The sequence below is a fragment of the Phalaenopsis equestris genome, unplaced genomic scaffold, assembly GCF_001263595.1.
Source record: "Phalaenopsis equestris unplaced genomic scaffold, ASM126359v1 Scaffold000009, whole genome shotgun sequence".
In the NCBI taxonomy this organism is placed as follows: domain Eukaryota; kingdom Viridiplantae; phylum Streptophyta; class Magnoliopsida; order Asparagales; family Orchidaceae; genus Phalaenopsis; species Phalaenopsis equestris.
In genome coordinates, this window is record NW_018164451.1 from 108,775 (window position 1) to 126,398 (window position 17,624).

General features: G+C 33.1%; 1 protein-coding gene across 1 annotated transcript in view; it reads right to left on the reverse strand.

Annotated features, from left to right (window-relative positions):
• LOC110018322 (putative deoxyribonuclease TATDN1) overlaps positions 1-16,322 on the reverse strand; it is a 73,980-nt gene extending 57,658 nt beyond the window's left edge. The window contains exons 1-7 of the mRNA XM_020715600.1: positions 16,181-16,322; positions 16,065-16,085; positions 15,886-15,986; positions 15,729-15,786; positions 15,603-15,646; positions 15,431-15,511; positions 8,863-8,933 (exon numbers count right to left, since the gene is read on the reverse strand). Coding sequence (XP_020571259.1) covers positions 8,863-8,933; positions 15,431-15,511; positions 15,603-15,646; positions 15,729-15,786; positions 15,886-15,986; positions 16,065-16,085; positions 16,181-16,202 — 398 coding nt within the window. The 5' untranslated portion in view covers positions 16,203-16,322. The remainder of the gene's footprint in view (positions 1-8,862; positions 8,934-15,430; positions 15,512-15,602; positions 15,647-15,728; positions 15,787-15,885; positions 15,987-16,064; positions 16,086-16,180) is intronic.
• Between the last annotated feature and the right edge of the window lie 1,302 nt (positions 16,323-17,624).

Below are 17,624 nucleotides of genomic sequence, written 5' to 3' on the forward strand. Positions count from 1 at the left end.
AAGCATAGGATTAGTCAATATTCTTTATGTCTGGACCAAAGGGTAAAGAATAGATATGCTCCTAATTGGCCCAATATAAATTGAACTAATTCATTTTATCCATTCACTATAATTTCTTGACAAGGAGAATGATGTTTTCTTATATTTAATATCACAATTAAACCCTACTTTCTATCATTAGTTATTTATTAGTTATCCAAATTATCTACTTATTTTAATTGTCTATTAGTGACAGATAAGCAATTTGTCCGTAGTATTCTATTTCTCCCTGTGGGATAGATAACTAGGACTCCATTAGAGCCTTATATTACTTGAGCGATACGTATACTTGCGTTGACAAATTCAACTTTGACATTATTGAATATTATATCTATATATCTTTATTAAATCAAACACAAATATATAAAAAGTCGCAGTCAAGATTTTGACACCGTTGTTGGAATTTAAATCTTCTTGTAGCGTTATCAAATTCTTGTAATTGTCGATTTACAAAAAGAAAAAGGTCGGTCAGTACACAACAAAATCATCCAACGAAACTTCAAAATTGATGCCCAAATAGTGGGCATAAAAGTGTCAAAAACTGCAATAATATATACAACAAAAGCATCCAACGAACCCCCAAAACTGCAGCCAAAACAGTGGGCAAATCAGTGTCAAAAACTTCAACAACACAAGCCACCGAAGGGCCCCAAAAACTGCAACTACAGAACCTACAAAGCCGCTAGTTTATAATGTTCAAAAAATAGCACTTGGTCAAGCCAAAACAAGCATAAATTCATGTCAAATGAACTCCCAACTTGTATAAAACTGACTTGCACAATTTCAAAATTTTTTTTAATAAAACCAAACCGTAAAATTTCATATTTCTCATTTCTCTTCCACTTTTATATCTTCCCAAGCAACCATACAAGCCCTTATAAGTGAATGATTCTTACAATTTAATCATAGCAACCACCTGTACGGATTTCCTTTGCATTGTCAAGTGAATCGTTTATTAATAGGCAAATTGTTAATTTTTCACCCTTCAGGAAAAATAATTTATGCATCGCATATATATATATAAGCATATAAGACTTTTACAAATATGTCACCCAAAAGTTTTAGATTTTTGCAAATAACACACAAAACTTTCAGATTTTGCAAATGACACCGAAAACTTTCAGTTTTTTGCAAATAACACACTCAAAACTTTCAGATTTTGCAAATAACACACCCAAAACTTTCAAATTTTTGCAAATAACACACCTAAAACTTTTAGACTTTTGCAAATAGGACACCCAAAAATTTCAGATTTTTTTTGCAAATAACACAAAAACTTTCAGGTTTTTCAAAAGCAAAGCACCAAAGCTTTCTGGTATTCGCATATAACATATAAAAGCTCCCAGATTTTCATAAGCAAGGAACTAACTTTCAGGTTCTCAAAAAATTTCAGATCTTCATAAAACCAAGTAGAACAAATTTCCAATCACATAAAACCGGCTTGCATAATTTCAATTTCTTCGTAATGAAACTAACAAAACATTCCAAAGTTTTTGAACATAAAACCCACTTTGATTTCCCTTCTCTTTAATGATAAGAATACTTTAAAGCATTATGATTTGAAAGGCCAGCCTTCATAAATATGAACAACATTATTTATGAAGAGTGAATGCCACAAAATCTTATAATAAAATAATTGAAACATGTGGCTTATCCAATTAGACACAAGAAAACCAATTTTTTTAGAAAACCGAAAATTTTGAATAATGAACAAGCAAGTAAAGTCGGAGTTTAACCCAAGCTTACTAAAGCTTCCTCATCACAAACCAACAAATAAACAAAAGAGACATCCTTACAAGCCACGCACATCTTTTAATCATATGGTTTAACATATAGACCTCAAGTTTTACATTACTAGAAGGAGGAAGAACCAGCCTCAAAGCCAAATAGTTCCAAACAACAAGCTAAAAGAAAGGCTATCCTTCTCCAAAATTGCTACTTTAAAGATGCTCCACCAAAACTCCAAGCATATCCAGCATGTTTTAATTAAAAGACAACAAACTAGAGAGCGAGAAGGTAGTCACAAAAACTTTGAAATATTTTTTTAAGAGCATAAATATGAAATTCCACCTTCCAGCCCCTTTGTTTTTATTTTTTTTTTTAAGTTAAAGACATAATTCATAATCAAACATGACGATAGCAATGAATAGTACAATAACCGTAACCAAAAGAGCAAGAAAGCTAAAGTTAAGAAAGAATGAAGAAAAGCTCAACTTGGGGAGAAAGAAAGTCACCCTTATCTTGCTTAACGTATTCGGAAAAAAAAAACAAAAGGGTAATAGAAATCCAAAAACAGTAAGCACCAAAAGAGAACCAACTAGGGCACCCAAAACTGATTTGGGCAGCACCTCCGCTCTCCCAAGTTTCAACAACAACCAACATTACCCTAGCAGGGTTTTTTATAAGCAAAGAAGAAAGGAAGAGCTATAATTACCATGATGAAGTGGCTGAATGAGGTAACGGGAGAGGAAGAGGTGCATTTAGAGAGGGAGATAATGCAGCCTCGAAAAGAATGAGGGGTCGGTCGGGTAATGCTTCGTGAATGGGGAAGTTGTTCGGTCGGGCGGCCTACGAAAAAGAGGAGTCGAGCTCGACTATGGGCTCCACTCGAACCAGATGATTCACGAAGAGGGGGGAAGCGCATGAGCTAGGGCACGGGTCTAAAGAGAGGGAGCCGACCCGGGCGAAATATCGAGCGAGAGAGGGGCCTGGATCGCGATCTGGATAGAGGGGCAAAGCTGGGAATGTCGCGTGTGTGAGTTAGGTTAGGGATTTAGGAATAAATAAATAAGCTCTTGGAGTTAGGTTAGGGATTTAGGAATAAATAAATAAGCACTTGTTTCATTATTAATTTTATAATATTTAATATTAAAGTTTCTCGATTCGTGCACTTTTCGCACGTGCATGAAATCATAGCAAAATGAATGTCCTTCCTAGATAAAATCAACATTCTGGATGTGTCAGAGCAGTCCATTTCGTCATCCGGGATTATTCCGACAAGTTCATCGACAATCGAGTAAAAAATGTGTCAAATTCGATTTTTCCTCAAATTTTGGTTCATGATCAATCATTTCAAAAATTGTCTTACGTTTTGATTAATTATGAAGCTTTTACAGATGTAAGTGATGCGAATTATGATATTTGTGTGTGCGAATATGCGAAAGTCATAATGGGTGTCCTAAAGCTTTTAAACCCTATGAAAACTATCTTTGGGTCTCCATATGCTGATCCTTAGTCCTTGTAACTAAGAGTTGAGTTCTTGGGACCACTCATATGAGGTCTCGCAAAAAGAGCAACGTGTTTTGAGTTTCTAAAAGGGTAGGTCTCATTACTAGTCCTTTAGGATAGTCGATAAGAAAGTCCTAAGGCTAGATCCTTGGCTCTAAAAGAAGAGTAAATGACCTCACCAAAAATGAAGTCATCAAATAAACCCCTAATAGGTATGATGTGCTAGACAGACACGCTATACGTATTGGTGTTGACCGAAGCAATCAACAACCAACAGAGTCGCCTAAGTAAACGTGCTTAGAACAGATCGAAGAGATGGATCAGATTCAAATTGAACGAATTGGATTTAGATTGAAAATGCAAAAATTGTGACATTTGTTAACTTCATTTTTTGTGAGGTATTTTACTCCTCTTAGAGCCTAGGATCTACTCGTATGACTTTCTATTGACAATCCTAAAGGACTACTGATGAAATTCACCCTTTTAGAAACTCAAACCACCTCCTAGCTCTTTTTGCGAGGTTTCATATGAGTTGTCCCAAGAACTCAACTCCTAGTTGCAAGGGCTAAGAACCAGCAAATGGAGACCCAAAGAGAGTTTCCATAGGGTTTAAAAGCGTAGGGCACCCATTATGACTTTCGCACATTCGCGCACACAAATGTCACAATTTGCATATTCGCGCACACAAATATCATAATTCACTTCACTTACACTTGTAAAAGCTTCACAATTAATCGAAATGTAAGTCAATTTTTTAAATGATTGATCAGAAATCAAAATTTGAGGAAAAAATAAATTTGACACATTTTTTACTCGATTGGCGATGAACTTATCCAAATAATACTGAATGACGAAACGGACTGCTCCGACGAGTCTAAAGCTTTGATTTTACTTATAAAAGACATCCATTTTACTATGATTTAATGCATAAGCAAAAAGTGTAGCGTAGGGCACCCATTATGACTTTCGCACATTCGCGCACACAAATGTCACAATTTGCATATTCGCGGACACAAATATCATAATTCACTTCACTTACACTTGTAAAAGCTTCACAATTAATCGAAATGTAAGTCAATTTTTTAAATGATTGATCAGAAATCAAAATTTGAGGAAAAAATAAATTTGACACATTTTTTACTCGATTGGCGATGAACTTATCCAAACAATACCGAATGACGAAACGGACTGCCCCGGCGAGTCTAAAGCGTTGATTTTACTTATAAAAGACATCTATTTTACTATTTAATGCATAAGCAAAAAGTGCGTGAATCGGAAGATTTTAGTATTAAATATTATAAAATTAATAATAAAAAAGAGCATTTTTATTTCTTTCTAAATCCCTAACCTAACTCACAAACTAGAGCGAGGGGACGTGCAGCCAAAATCAATTCTAGGTGCCTAAACTGATTCTCTCTTGGTGTTTACTGCTTTTGAGTTTCTATTACTCTGCTTGTTCTTTTGTTTTTTAATATGTTAAGCAATGTATCGGTGGTTTTCTTTCTCCTTGAGCTGTGATTTTATCCCCTTTTTTTTTAACTTCAGCTTTATTGCTTTATTGGTTACTCACTGTTATTATGTTTTTCACTATTATCATTATGTTTGATTATAGATTATGTCTAACGTTTAAAAAAAAAAAAAAGAGTTGGATGGTGGAATTTCATATTTGTACCCTTAGAAGAATGTTTCAAAGTTCTTATAACGACTTACTTGTTTTCTACTTTGTTGTTTTTTAATTAAAACATGTTGGATATGCTTGAAATTTTGGTGGAGTATGCTTAGAGCTATCGTTTTTTAGAAGAAAAGTCTTTCTTTTAGCTCGTTGTTTGGAATTATTTGGCATTGAGACTGGTTCTTTCTGCTTCTAGTCATGTAAAACTTGAGGTCTATGTGTTAAACCATATGATTAAAAGATATGTGTGGCTTCGAAAGATGTCTCTTTTGCTTACTTGTTGATTTGTGATGAGAAAGGTTGAGTAAGCTTGGGTTAAACTCGACTTTACTTATTTGTTATATTATTCGAAATTTCTAGTTTTCTAAAAATACTGGTTTTCTTGTGTCTAATTGGATAAGTTGCAGGTTTCAATAACTTTATTATAAGATTTTGTGGCATTCAATCTTCATAGGTAATGCAGTTCGTATCTATGAAAGCTGACTTTTTAAACCTTAATGCTTTAAAGTATTATTATCCTAAAAAAGAATGAAAATCAAAGTGATCTTTATACTTAAAAAATTTGGAATGTTCTGTTAGTTTCATTGTGAAGAAGCTGACATTATGCAACTCGGTTTTATGTGATTGGAAATTTGATTAATTTGGTTTTATGATAATCTATATTTTTTTGAGAACCTAAAAGTTAGTGCCTTATTTATGAAAATCTGAGAGTTTTTATATGTTATCTGAGAAAAACGGAAAGCTTTGGTGCTTTGCTTTTGAAAAACCCGAAAGCTTTTGTGTTATTTGCAAGAAAATCTGAAAGTTTTTGGTGTTTTACTTGCAAAAATCTGAAAGTTTTGGGCGTTTTATTCGCAAAAATCTGAAAGTTTTAGTTATGTTATTCGCAAAAATCTGAAAATTTTGAGTGGCCTAATTGTAAAAATCTGAAAGCTTTTGGTGGTCTATTTGCAAAAGTCTTATATGCATATATATATATCTGTGTGTGTGTGTGATTTATAAAATAATTTTCTTGAAGGGGGTTTGCTGCATTTTTTGGGCCCTTCGGTGGCTTGTTTTGTTGAAATTTTTTACACTGGTTTGTACACTGTTTGGGCTGTGATTTTTTGGGTTCATTGGATGGTTTTGTTGGATACAGTGTTGCAGTTTTTGGCACTGGTTTGTCCACTGTTTGGACTACAGTGTTGAGGGTTCATTGGATGGTTTTGTTGTATACATTACTGAAGTTTTTTGCACTGGTTTGCCAATTGTCTGGGCCGTGGTTTTAGGCAATTTTAATACTAGTTTGTAACTTATATGAATACAATTTTTCGAAGTTCTTTCATGCCCTTTTGGGTTACTATTTTGGGAGTTTTGGTGACCTGCTTTGTTGCGCTTATGGGTGTGTTTAGAGGTCTATTTGGCTGCAACTTTGGAAACATTTAGAGGCCTGTTTGGCGGCAACTTTTGAAATATTTTGAGGTCTGTTTGGCTGCAAATTTTGAACATTTTTAGGCATGTTTGGTTGGAACTTTTGGAACCTTTTGAGACTGTTTGACAATTATTTTAAATGCTAAATCGGAAGTTGTTATTATAGAGAATGAGAAGAAGAGAAATTACTCTTCAGATTTTACATGAGAATTATAGGTACTTTCTATTGACCTTGGGAATAGGCTTAGGTGTTGAATTTCTTATGTTGGAATATCAGAGGTTCCGAATGAACCCTTTTAAATTTATATTGTAAGATGTTGAAAACAGTTTTGATGCAATTTTGAAGGACAATCTACCATTTACTTCTTTGTTCTTTCAGATGAATTTATCTCTCCTCTCCCCACACCCCATTTTTCTTCTTTTCTTCCCTTGCTTCTTGGTTTGATTTACGTGTTTATGTCAGAAACATAAACGCACATATATAGTCGTGACTATATATGAACCATCAAGCAAAACTGTAAGTTGGACGGTTCGGGATTTAAGGGCGATGATGACTAGCATCTGCTCATAGAGCAGAATAATATCACATCCTATGACACCGGGACTCAATTCAGGGACCTGGAGCGAGTGTAGGATGTATATATTATTCATCGACACTAGACTAGCGAGCCCCCTTACCTTCTTAGGCTGTTAGCGGTCCTAGCCCGACAGTGTGATCGGCTTGTGAACGATCTATTCTACAAAATATACAGATATAACGACAACACAAATATTTTTCAAAAAAAAATATAAAAAAAAATATGTTTTCGATTGCTAAATAAAACAAAACTATTTTTTGTTACCCATATGCATGACAAACCACAAACTTTAAATGATACAATTTGATCATCCACTTGTCAATTACCTGCATTGGGCTAAGAATTGCACTCCTAAGATTGTCTTGTTGGAAATTTCTAGTTGAATGTAGGACTTTAAATATGTGGATGACCGATGGTTGCTTAAGGAGTCCTTCGGGAATAACTAAATCTGAGCTTACCCCAACCTGAATGCATATGGTTTTTTCCTCAATTTCTGGTGTGTTTCCTGCGATTTTTTTCGAGTGGGTCACTTGTGATTTTCTTCGAGGATTCCATGTGTTTTCAATGGTTTTCTTCAAGTTTTCGTAGGTCATTTGTGGCTTTCCTGGAGCTTTTTATGTGATGTTTTGTCATTTATTCTTTTATATATAAAAGCATGTTAACCCCGCCTATTAAATTCTCCACTATACTCGTTTACTTTTACATTTACAGGAGTAGAAGATTCGTCAGATACACAGGTTTGTTTTATATTTACAGCATTTTACCTTCTTTATTGTACATCCTATTGTTTTTCTTTACTTTACATTTTACTATTTTTTCTTTAATGTTGTTTTCCTTTACTGTCCTCTACTGTTGTTTTTCTTTATTTTTCTTTACATTGCTTTCATTTACTGCACTTTCTTATAACATAAATTGTTTATTCATATTTTAAATTAACTACAAGACCTTCAGAATATAGAACGATAGTCGGCTTACCAACAGCAAAACAAACCTACATCAACTAAACATTTCTGTAGAATAAATAACATAACTTATAAGACTTCGAGGTAGTTTGCTTAGCACAATTTAAATTCTCACATTGTCTTTTAGGTTTTTGCACAACCCTATTGTGCAATATAAATCGTAACACTTTAGGATTCCGAGGTTACTTATGGTATGACGTAAATTCCCTTATCTTCTTAGGTTATATGCACGATCGGGTATTATGCGAGTGTGAGCTCTGGATAATAAAATCGACAGGATTAAACATTAAATAAATTTATTTCAAATACATAAAGTCAAACAATAGGATAGATGGAAAGTCACCGAGATTCTCCTCGTATCTGTGATATCCCCTACCTTTCAATCACTTGGCCTCCTAAAAATAACTGTTTCTATTTTGAGTAATTCCCTTTTCACTTTCCTACGTCTTGTTTTGAAAACTAAATTTTGAAATCTTGAAGATAGAACTACTGATCTTAATCGAGAGTTTTCTTAAGTGAAGATGTAATTAACTATAGGGGTTTGTCGCTATAGGGAACTATGAACCCAGGTAAAATAAACTCTATCTATTTCTTATATTAGGTAGGGAAATTTGTCGGTCACACATTAAAAGGTTTCGCAGATCAAACAAATGTCACAAACTTTTTAGTTCAGGTCGTTAAGCCTAATAAAAGTGATATGTTTATCCTTCGGGATAATGTATTACTTCAGATATCACGCTCATCCATCTAAACTATCGAATATGTGGGATTGATTTGACCTCATTTATTTCAAAATTAAAATCACCTATATATATATTAAAACTATTTTCAAATTTAAAATATTTTCAAATTTCCGGCCGAAAATAAACAAAGTGGGCATGCATGCGCAAGCACATATAACATAAGAATGTAAAATCCTCCTAATGTTGCATAAAAACAAACATGAGACAAAAAACTTTAGGGTTCAGCATACTTCTTCTGTATTTCAGATGGACAAAAGTGAAGTCTATCATAATCCAAACCGCATTCACCAACTGCAACCACCTATATTGACAATACATTAGTACAAATGTTAGCTGCAAAACTTAGATTGTAAAGCATAATTCTCGATGAAAAGAAATGGTTAATTATTAACACTTGCAATTAAAGCAACAAATAATGGGTTAAAAAGTAGAACTTTTATTATAAAAAGAAATTATTTACTGGTCTTGAGATTATTTTGCCAATGAAGCAACAAATAATGGGTTAAGAACTAGAACTTTTATTACAAAAGGGAATCATTTACAGGTTTTGAGATTATTTTGCTAATGGCAATGTATTGGCCAACTAGCCAAACGTTTTTATGAGAATCAGTGAATTTATTTTTATTAAGTTCGACAAATCTCTTAAGTTACTGCATAATACTAGCATGATCTCTTCATGTTCAAAGTTGACCCGAGAATCTCAAATACTTTTGCATAGAATTTTCTGGAAACAAACGAAACTCTACATCATACGAATGTAATGGGTAGTGATAAGAAACCTATCTTAATCTGATAATGTCTGGCTAATATTTTTATTCTGTTAATATTGTACCAATGAAGGTGAGCTGACAGAATTATCTACCAAAAAAAAATCTAATGCAAGAGATATCAAAATACAAATTCATGAACTCTAACAAGTTTAATAGCGTTCAGGGTCCAAAAAGCTTTGGATGTTGAAATTCTCGAAGATCACATCCTTTAGTGTCACAGCAAGCACTGAACCTTTTTCAATGACTTCTCTTCCCTAAAGCTAGGTTGAATCGATGAATAACCAATTAATTTACTTTTTCTTGCAGATGTATCGCCTCACTTATGACATGAAATTAATTTCCCATAGAAGGGAAAAAATCATTACTATATTTGAAGTAAGAACTTTAGATTCAATGGCTGGTCTACTTGAAATAAATTGCAAGACTGGTAAACACAAATAAGCATCTTCTTTTACCAATTTTTAAAATGGTGTGGTTTAATAATGAGAGTGCATGTCTAGAAGAAACACTAACAAGTCACAAAATCCTTTTATTTATTAGTCTCATCTCATAAAGTCTATAGGTCCGTTCAATAAAACATATAACTTCTACTGTCTAGACGCTAGTTTACCAATATACCTGAATCGAACATAAAAATTTCATATCAATATATGCCCATGGAAAATTTTATTCACTTCTCAAATTTTCTTCCATTTTAATGCTAATGCACTTGTACAAGTAGCATTTTCAGCGAAATTACAAAAAATTCCATCGAATGGTGTTAATGTTAGTCTATCCAATGAATGCCATTAAAAAGACTGTTGAATCTATGATTCAAACTCTGTGGGCCTCGTTCGTCTTAATAGGAAATTATGAACATGTGGATTGAAGACCTCTGTTGATGGATTAATGTTATAATAGCATTTAAACTTCAATCCATGTGTTCAAGTTTTATTGGGTCAGCTTGAGTATTTTACTTATAAAGTGTCTTGCAGAAGTATATAAATACCTTATTTCGTTCTACCAAAAGTAACCCTTTTTTTATCTCAATCTTAAATGTACAGACAGTCTCCACTTCCAATTCTTTTTTTTTTTTTTTTGATATAGTGAATTCTTCTCAATTTCTTGTGGTTCTTCCCACAAATTTATCACGTAAAATAAGCGTTCATTTTTTTTTTGTTTCTTCTATTGTCCATCACATTGATCCGTGATAGGGTTGGTGTAGCTCCAGTGACATACAAAATTAGAGAGTTTTCTTAGATGATTTGGTCACATTAAACGTCTGTCATCTGAAGATCCGATTAGAAGAGTAGATGTTTTAGATTCGACTTATGTTAAGAAAAGCATAAGTAAACCTAGGATGACTTGGATTGTATAAAAATGATCTTAATTTCTTAGAATTAAATGAAAATATGACACTAAATAGGATGCAAAATGATTTTATAATAAGTGGTATTAGAGCAACATTTTTTATTTCAACTATGGCAACAGTGAAGTACGACATTGCATTGTTTGTCATAACACCAAATTTTCATATTTTGGCTTAGACTTAGAAGTTGTGTTATTAAGATTTAACAATATGCCCTTATGGTGGATGATGGATGAGAAGCAAGATAAAGATCTGAAAATTTTATCTCGTATTCATCTTTATTTGTCAAATCAGATTTTATAAGGTATTTAAAAAGAGAAGAAAATCAATGTGTTATAGCTGAAATTGCAACAAATGTGCATAAAAAAATTCTCAAAAGTTGCATCTGAACAAGCATCATGCCAACTAGACAGTTGAAGGCGTGCTCCTTATAGATCATTTGAATAACTTCAAAAGATTATCATTGATTTAGAGTTCATGGAGGTTAAGTATGATGAAGAAGATTTGGTGATAATCTTATTATGTTGGTTACCTTCATCATATATAATATTTAAAGATATCAACTCATATGATTGGGAGATATTTACTCTAAATGAAATTTATGATGCTTGATTCTTTAGAAAGATATATTAGTTTGTGGATGAAGGTGCTGCTCAAGGAGAATGCTTTATTATTTGTGGGAGGACTTGAGAAAAGAATTATGATGCTGATACAAAATACATATCAAAATCTAAAAATATGAATAAGCTTTACAATGACTGCAAAAAAAAAGGATAACTCCACGTTGAAAGTTACAAGCTGCAGAGAAAATGAGAAAGTTACTACTAATTAGAAGTGGGAGCAACTAAATCATTTAAGTGAAGTCACTATTGTTGATGAAGATGTTAATGATGATGAATTCTTAATTGTCTCTAATAGTGAATCCAGTGATGATTAGGTTTTTTATTTAATCTGCACATTTCATATGTCCAAATAATATAAAAAAGAAATAATGTCTAGGGAAAAGGTATTAATGGAAAATAACAATCCTTATGAGATAGCTGACATTGAAACTACCAAAAGCAAAATATTTGATAAAGTTATCAGGACTCTTGGAAATGTGAGATATGTCCCCGATCTAAAAAGAATTTAATTTTTAAGCACAATTCATGTAAGAGGGCACAAATACCAAGATGAAGATGGATTTTTGTAGGTCATTAAATAATCACTTCTCATAATGAAGGGATAGAAATGGACTATTGGATTATATTTCTTACAAGGCTCCACAATAACAGTTGATGTATTAGCTATTACTTATATGTCAGATGGTAAAGAAACAAGAATTTGGCACAACAATCTTGAGCACATGAGCGAGCAGGGCATGGCTCAACTGAGCAGAAGAGGATTCTTTAATAGTCAAAATATTACAAGTTTAAAGTTTTAAAGTGCGGTGTATTTGGAAAGTCGAAGAAACTTAAGTTCAGCATCAGCATTCATAGTACTGAGATACTGAAAGAATGTGGACAACATACATTTTGACCTTTAGAGACCATCTAAAGTATCGTCTAATATAAGTGTCGGATAGATGCTATTAATTATTTATGGTTTTTCATTAAATACTAGGATTTTTCTTCTGAAGCACAAGAGTGATACATTTATTACTTTTAGAAAGTGAATGATTATGATTATGATCAAGAAATAGACTGTGTGTCATATTAAACATTTTCATACTAATAATATATTGGAGAGTTTATTCAGGAGGATTTTTTTAAACCAAAAAAAAATTTAGACATCACAATTCGACATACTTCATAGCAAAATAGTGTGACAGAGTGAATAAATAAGACCATAATGAAGACGGTGCATTGCATACTCTCTAATAATAGACTATCTTTATCGTTCTAAGCCAAAGCTGCTTCTACAGCTTGCTACTTAGTGAATAGCTCTCATTCAATTGTTATTAGCAAGCAAACTACACAAGAGATTTGGTCAGATAAATCTGTTAATCACTTTAATTTAAAAATCTTTTGTTATCCTACATATATGCTCATATACATAATGATAAATTGGAACATAGATCTATAAAGTGTTATTTAGTTCTTATAAAATTGGAGTTATGGCCAATAAGTTTATGGTGTACAAAACAAAAAAAAGTGATTCTTAGTAAAAATGAGTGTTTGATTAATCTATCTTATTACGTGCAACACTCACTATTGATTCTAGTGATGTTAATTAGGAGAAAAATTTTAGCATACAAGTTGAGATTTAGATTGAGATAAGTAAATAATATGATATGACTTCCTAAGTTCAAATAATTTATATGATGTTGTTTTTCTGTCGCCACGAAAACCATCTAATAATGTTATCACTAAGAATAGAAAACAAAGATAAATTAAGCCTCCATGGAAGTATTATGAGACTAATTTAGTTGATTATGTCCTCAATGAAGAAAAATGACTCATGTAGCCGACCCCACTTAGTGGGATAAAAGCTTGTTGTTATTGTTTTTGTTGATGTTCGAAATATGGTTGAAGATATCGAGTAAGTGAGGAACTTTCTAGTTATACAGAAGCGGTTAATGCCATTAATTCTAGCATATGGATGATTGTTATATATGATGAGAAATAATCCCTACACCAGAACAATATTTAGGATTTAGTGAAGCTGCCCAAAGTGAGGAAAATTGTCCGTTGCAAATGCATGTCTTAGAAGAAAGAAGACTAAATTAGTTGAAAATGAGTGTTGAAGATGCTAGATAAAAGACTAGATTAGTTGTAAAATAGTTCAATCAAATTCGACGTTAAGAACATAAATGTATTCTCTATAGTAATTATATACAGCTTAATTCAAATCATCCTTTGTAGTGTAGTTATTCACGACTTTAAGCTTGAGCAATTAGATGTAAAGACTGTATTTTTGCATGACATGGTCGAAAAGAATATTTATATGCAGCAAACTGAGGGCTTCATGGTTACAGAAAAAGATGATTATCTACTAAAAAAGAGGTCACATTAGAATTTAAAATTGTCTCCTATGTGGTTTTTTAAAAAAATTGATGCATTTATGATCACTCATGAGTCATGATTTTACTAAAAGCATCTATGATAGTTGTCTATTTCAAGAGGAATGACGACGGGTCAAACTTTTGTTTTACTTGCATATATTAATGGTATATTAGTAGCTACTACAAATAAGAAATAAATTAAGAAAGAGTTGGGAGCTACAAAGAAAATACATAGCATGGAGATTTATAGAGATAAACAAACAGATAAATTATTTCCAAGTCAAAAATGATACATTAAGGAAGTTCTACATAATTAAAATATGCAGAATGTCAAATATATTAGTACCTTATTAACCACATGTTTCAGAATTTCATCAGCTTTATATAAATACTCAAATGAAGAGATTGGGTATATGCCTAAAGTTTTATATTCTTGTGGAATGAGATTTCTTATATATAATATAGTATGTTCTTGTCCAAACTTATCATATGCAATCAATGCAGTTAGCAAGTACATGTGTAATCTGGGTAAGGAGTATTGAAAAGCAGATCAGTGGACTCTCAAGTATTTTTGTGAAACAAAAGATGTCTGTTCTCACTTTGAAAGGACTACAGATAGAATTATCGGCAATGTTAATTTAGACTTTATTGGAGATCTTAATAAGAGAGCACTTACTAGATGTGTTTATCGTTGGCGTTGTATGATTAACTGAAATGTTTCTTTACATAACATAATGGTATTGTCTACAGCTAAAATTGAGTATGTGATAATTATTGAAGCTTGTACAGATGTTTTTTTTTCCAAAAGTTATTTAGAAAGTATAGTGATAACTTGAAGACTACAAAAGTGATATGTGATAGTTAAAATGTTATTTGTCTCACTAATAATAAGATGTTTTATGAGAGAACTAAGCAAATTAATATCTATTATCACTTCATTCATGAAGTTATTACTCGTAGTGATACTATTATGAACAAGAGTAGTATACATGATACTCATGTTAATATAATGGCTAAAGCACTTCCAATTATTAAGTTTGAATATTGTTTATACTTGGAATTCATTGTTGTTCTATCAATTTATTTATGAAAGAGGTGGAAAATGTTTCATTAAAATTTAAAATTTTACTGCATTTTTTTTTAGCATTCGTGTCAAGGTGGAGATTGCTAAATCTAGGATTCAAATTTTGTGGGTCTCGCTTGCCTCATAAAGAATTATGAGCATGTGGATTGAAAGCCTCTACCAATAGATTAATATTATAATATCATTTAAATTGTAATCCATGTGCTCTTACTTTATTAGACTCTCTTGAGTATTTTTCTTATAAAAATCCTTCCAGAATTCTATAAATATTTCATTTATTTTATATAAGAACTAACTGATTTCTTTAGTTTAGTCTTATGTGAGCCGACCTTCTCCACTTAAAATTCTCCTCATCTACTTGTAATTTATTTGTGTCTTTATTCATCGCATTGGTTTTATTACATACCAAGCCAAAGAGAGTTTAACAACACAAAAATGTGTGAAATAAACAGTGTTCACATGCATGTTTTGAACCAATTTCAAATAATGACATTCTATGGCAGTACTAAATTTAAATGAAAAATCAAATCCACATTCAAAATGATCTATCAGCATAAGCATCAGGAAACCCATTCACTTGCAAGAGAAAAAATTTGAAGTTAAAATTTCCAACCTTTCCCTTTGCAACTCCCTCTTTGGCTAATGATGCTAGCTCCTGTAGGTATTTGTCAGGATCACCACTCTTTTCAAATTCCTTAGAGTACCAAACCCAAACAGCAAACATCAACACCAACATTTATCTAAGAGAAGCAGATTATAAACTTAATGAACATAAAATGGCCTACCTCGCATCTCGTGGGATGCACACCCACAGTGGAGAAAAGCCTTCCTGTACATGACAAGTAAAACTAAAAGCAGCGCAATTCTTAGTGTTGGCATAACATCAAACAGTTGGAAGGCATCCAACGTACCGTCAGATTCAGCTATTCGAAGCGCCTCACGCGATTCCTCCAGCGTTGTTCCCGTCACCTTTCATCAATCCCAAACAAACCCTAAGCTATTCAGTTGTAATGAAGAAGAATAAGTACAGTAGAGCACATTATAAGGAAGAACAGGGAAAAAGCTAACGATGATCCGGTCAACGCCGGCGTTCCATGCCCGGGAAAGCACAGCTTCGATGTCGCTGACGTGGTATTGCTTCCTGTTGTAAATCCCCCTGAACATCCCATCTACAAATTTCTAATTGCAATTACGACAAACACTTGATAATTCTCCTCTGCTACTATATGAATCGAGATGGATCTCACCTGTGAGGTTCACAGCAATGTCTGAACAACCGCGATTGGATCAAAAACAAGAGAAAGATCAGCAAAGAAGAAAAAAGTTCGAGCCTTTGGAGGAGAGTAATTTGGAGGATACTTGCCGATCATTCTGATGGTCGCCATCGCCGGAGCCGAGCAATGAAGCAGTGAAGTGGGAATATTTTGCACCAAAAGAAATATAGTTGTCTGAATGGTCCTCGGCTCTACGTTCCGAAAGCAGAGCTACGTTGGTATTACGTTGGTATTGGGCTGCGTTATTTCCAAAAAAATTAGATATTTCCCCGCGTTTTTTATTATTTGTGATTGTGTTATTCCCAATTATTTCAATTTTTACTGTCTTATTAAAATAACACAATTTCAAATTAAATAATCGTGTATGAATATTTCAATAATATTTTAGTCCCAAATTAAATAACACGGAGAAATATTTTAATTACAAAATAATCAAGTAATATCACATAATACTCGAATAATATTTTAATTTTTACAAATATCACAAATAAAATATTCTTGTAATACAACGAGATATTTTTAACTATTGCAATCCGAATATACCTTATTAATCGTTGCTCCAGCTTTCTCACAAAATAAATTTGGGGTTTTTACATTCTTAGCACTCCAAATCTCTCTATTTACATATTACACACTCAAAAATTTTATTTTACAAACAAAACAGTCAAAACGTTTCGACTACCCTTCTTCCGTTACGGCATACCCTCAACAAACTTTCATGCGCTCAGCGTTGCCATACACATTGCTGCAAATAGATATATACATCTCTAACCTGAGAGCAGCTGTTAATATAATCAGCAAAATCTAGCCTTATCAATCCACAATTCTAGCAATCCTTTGCAAGATTCTCCTTGTCTTCCTTATCTTCCAATTGCAGGATGCATATTTGAGGAAAAAAAACAGAACCTGAGGTTGCAGGCTTTATGCTCCTTTTAAAACTGCAGACTCCCTTATTGTTCCAAATGGGATTGACTGAACCTAACAGCTCGAGCCATTTGAAAAACGAAATCTAGTAGAAAGATGAGAAGTTGCGGTGATTAGATGTTTATGAGGTCGAGATCCTGCTAAAGTGGATTAGAGAAAGGAAGCTTTGCGGACTGGAGAAGAGGAGTTCGCTGGCAGTGGAGAAGAGGAATCGGATTGGAGAATGGGAAGCTTTGCGGACTGGGGAGGAGTTTGTTGGCATCGGATGAAAATGTAAGTAAAGACGTTTGCCCGGCCCGACCCGATCTTCGACTATCCCGCCTTTTCCGACAATCAAGCCTTTTAAGAAAAACTTTTAGGCTGGCTGGAGCTGGTGTGAGAAGCTTCTATCTTCGTTCCTTACTCTCCTATAGCTTCGGTTAGAGATGGATTTCTCTCTCAATCAAGAAAGGGCTATCATGGATTACGAGAATAATGACAATGCGTTTGGGATGATGGTGAGCTTAGCTTTGCTCGAAATGTTATGGTATCGTTTGTTGTGTTTTCGAATTATTTTTAAAATTATTTTATAGTTATTTTGGGTTATTTTTTGTCGGGTTATTTTCTTAT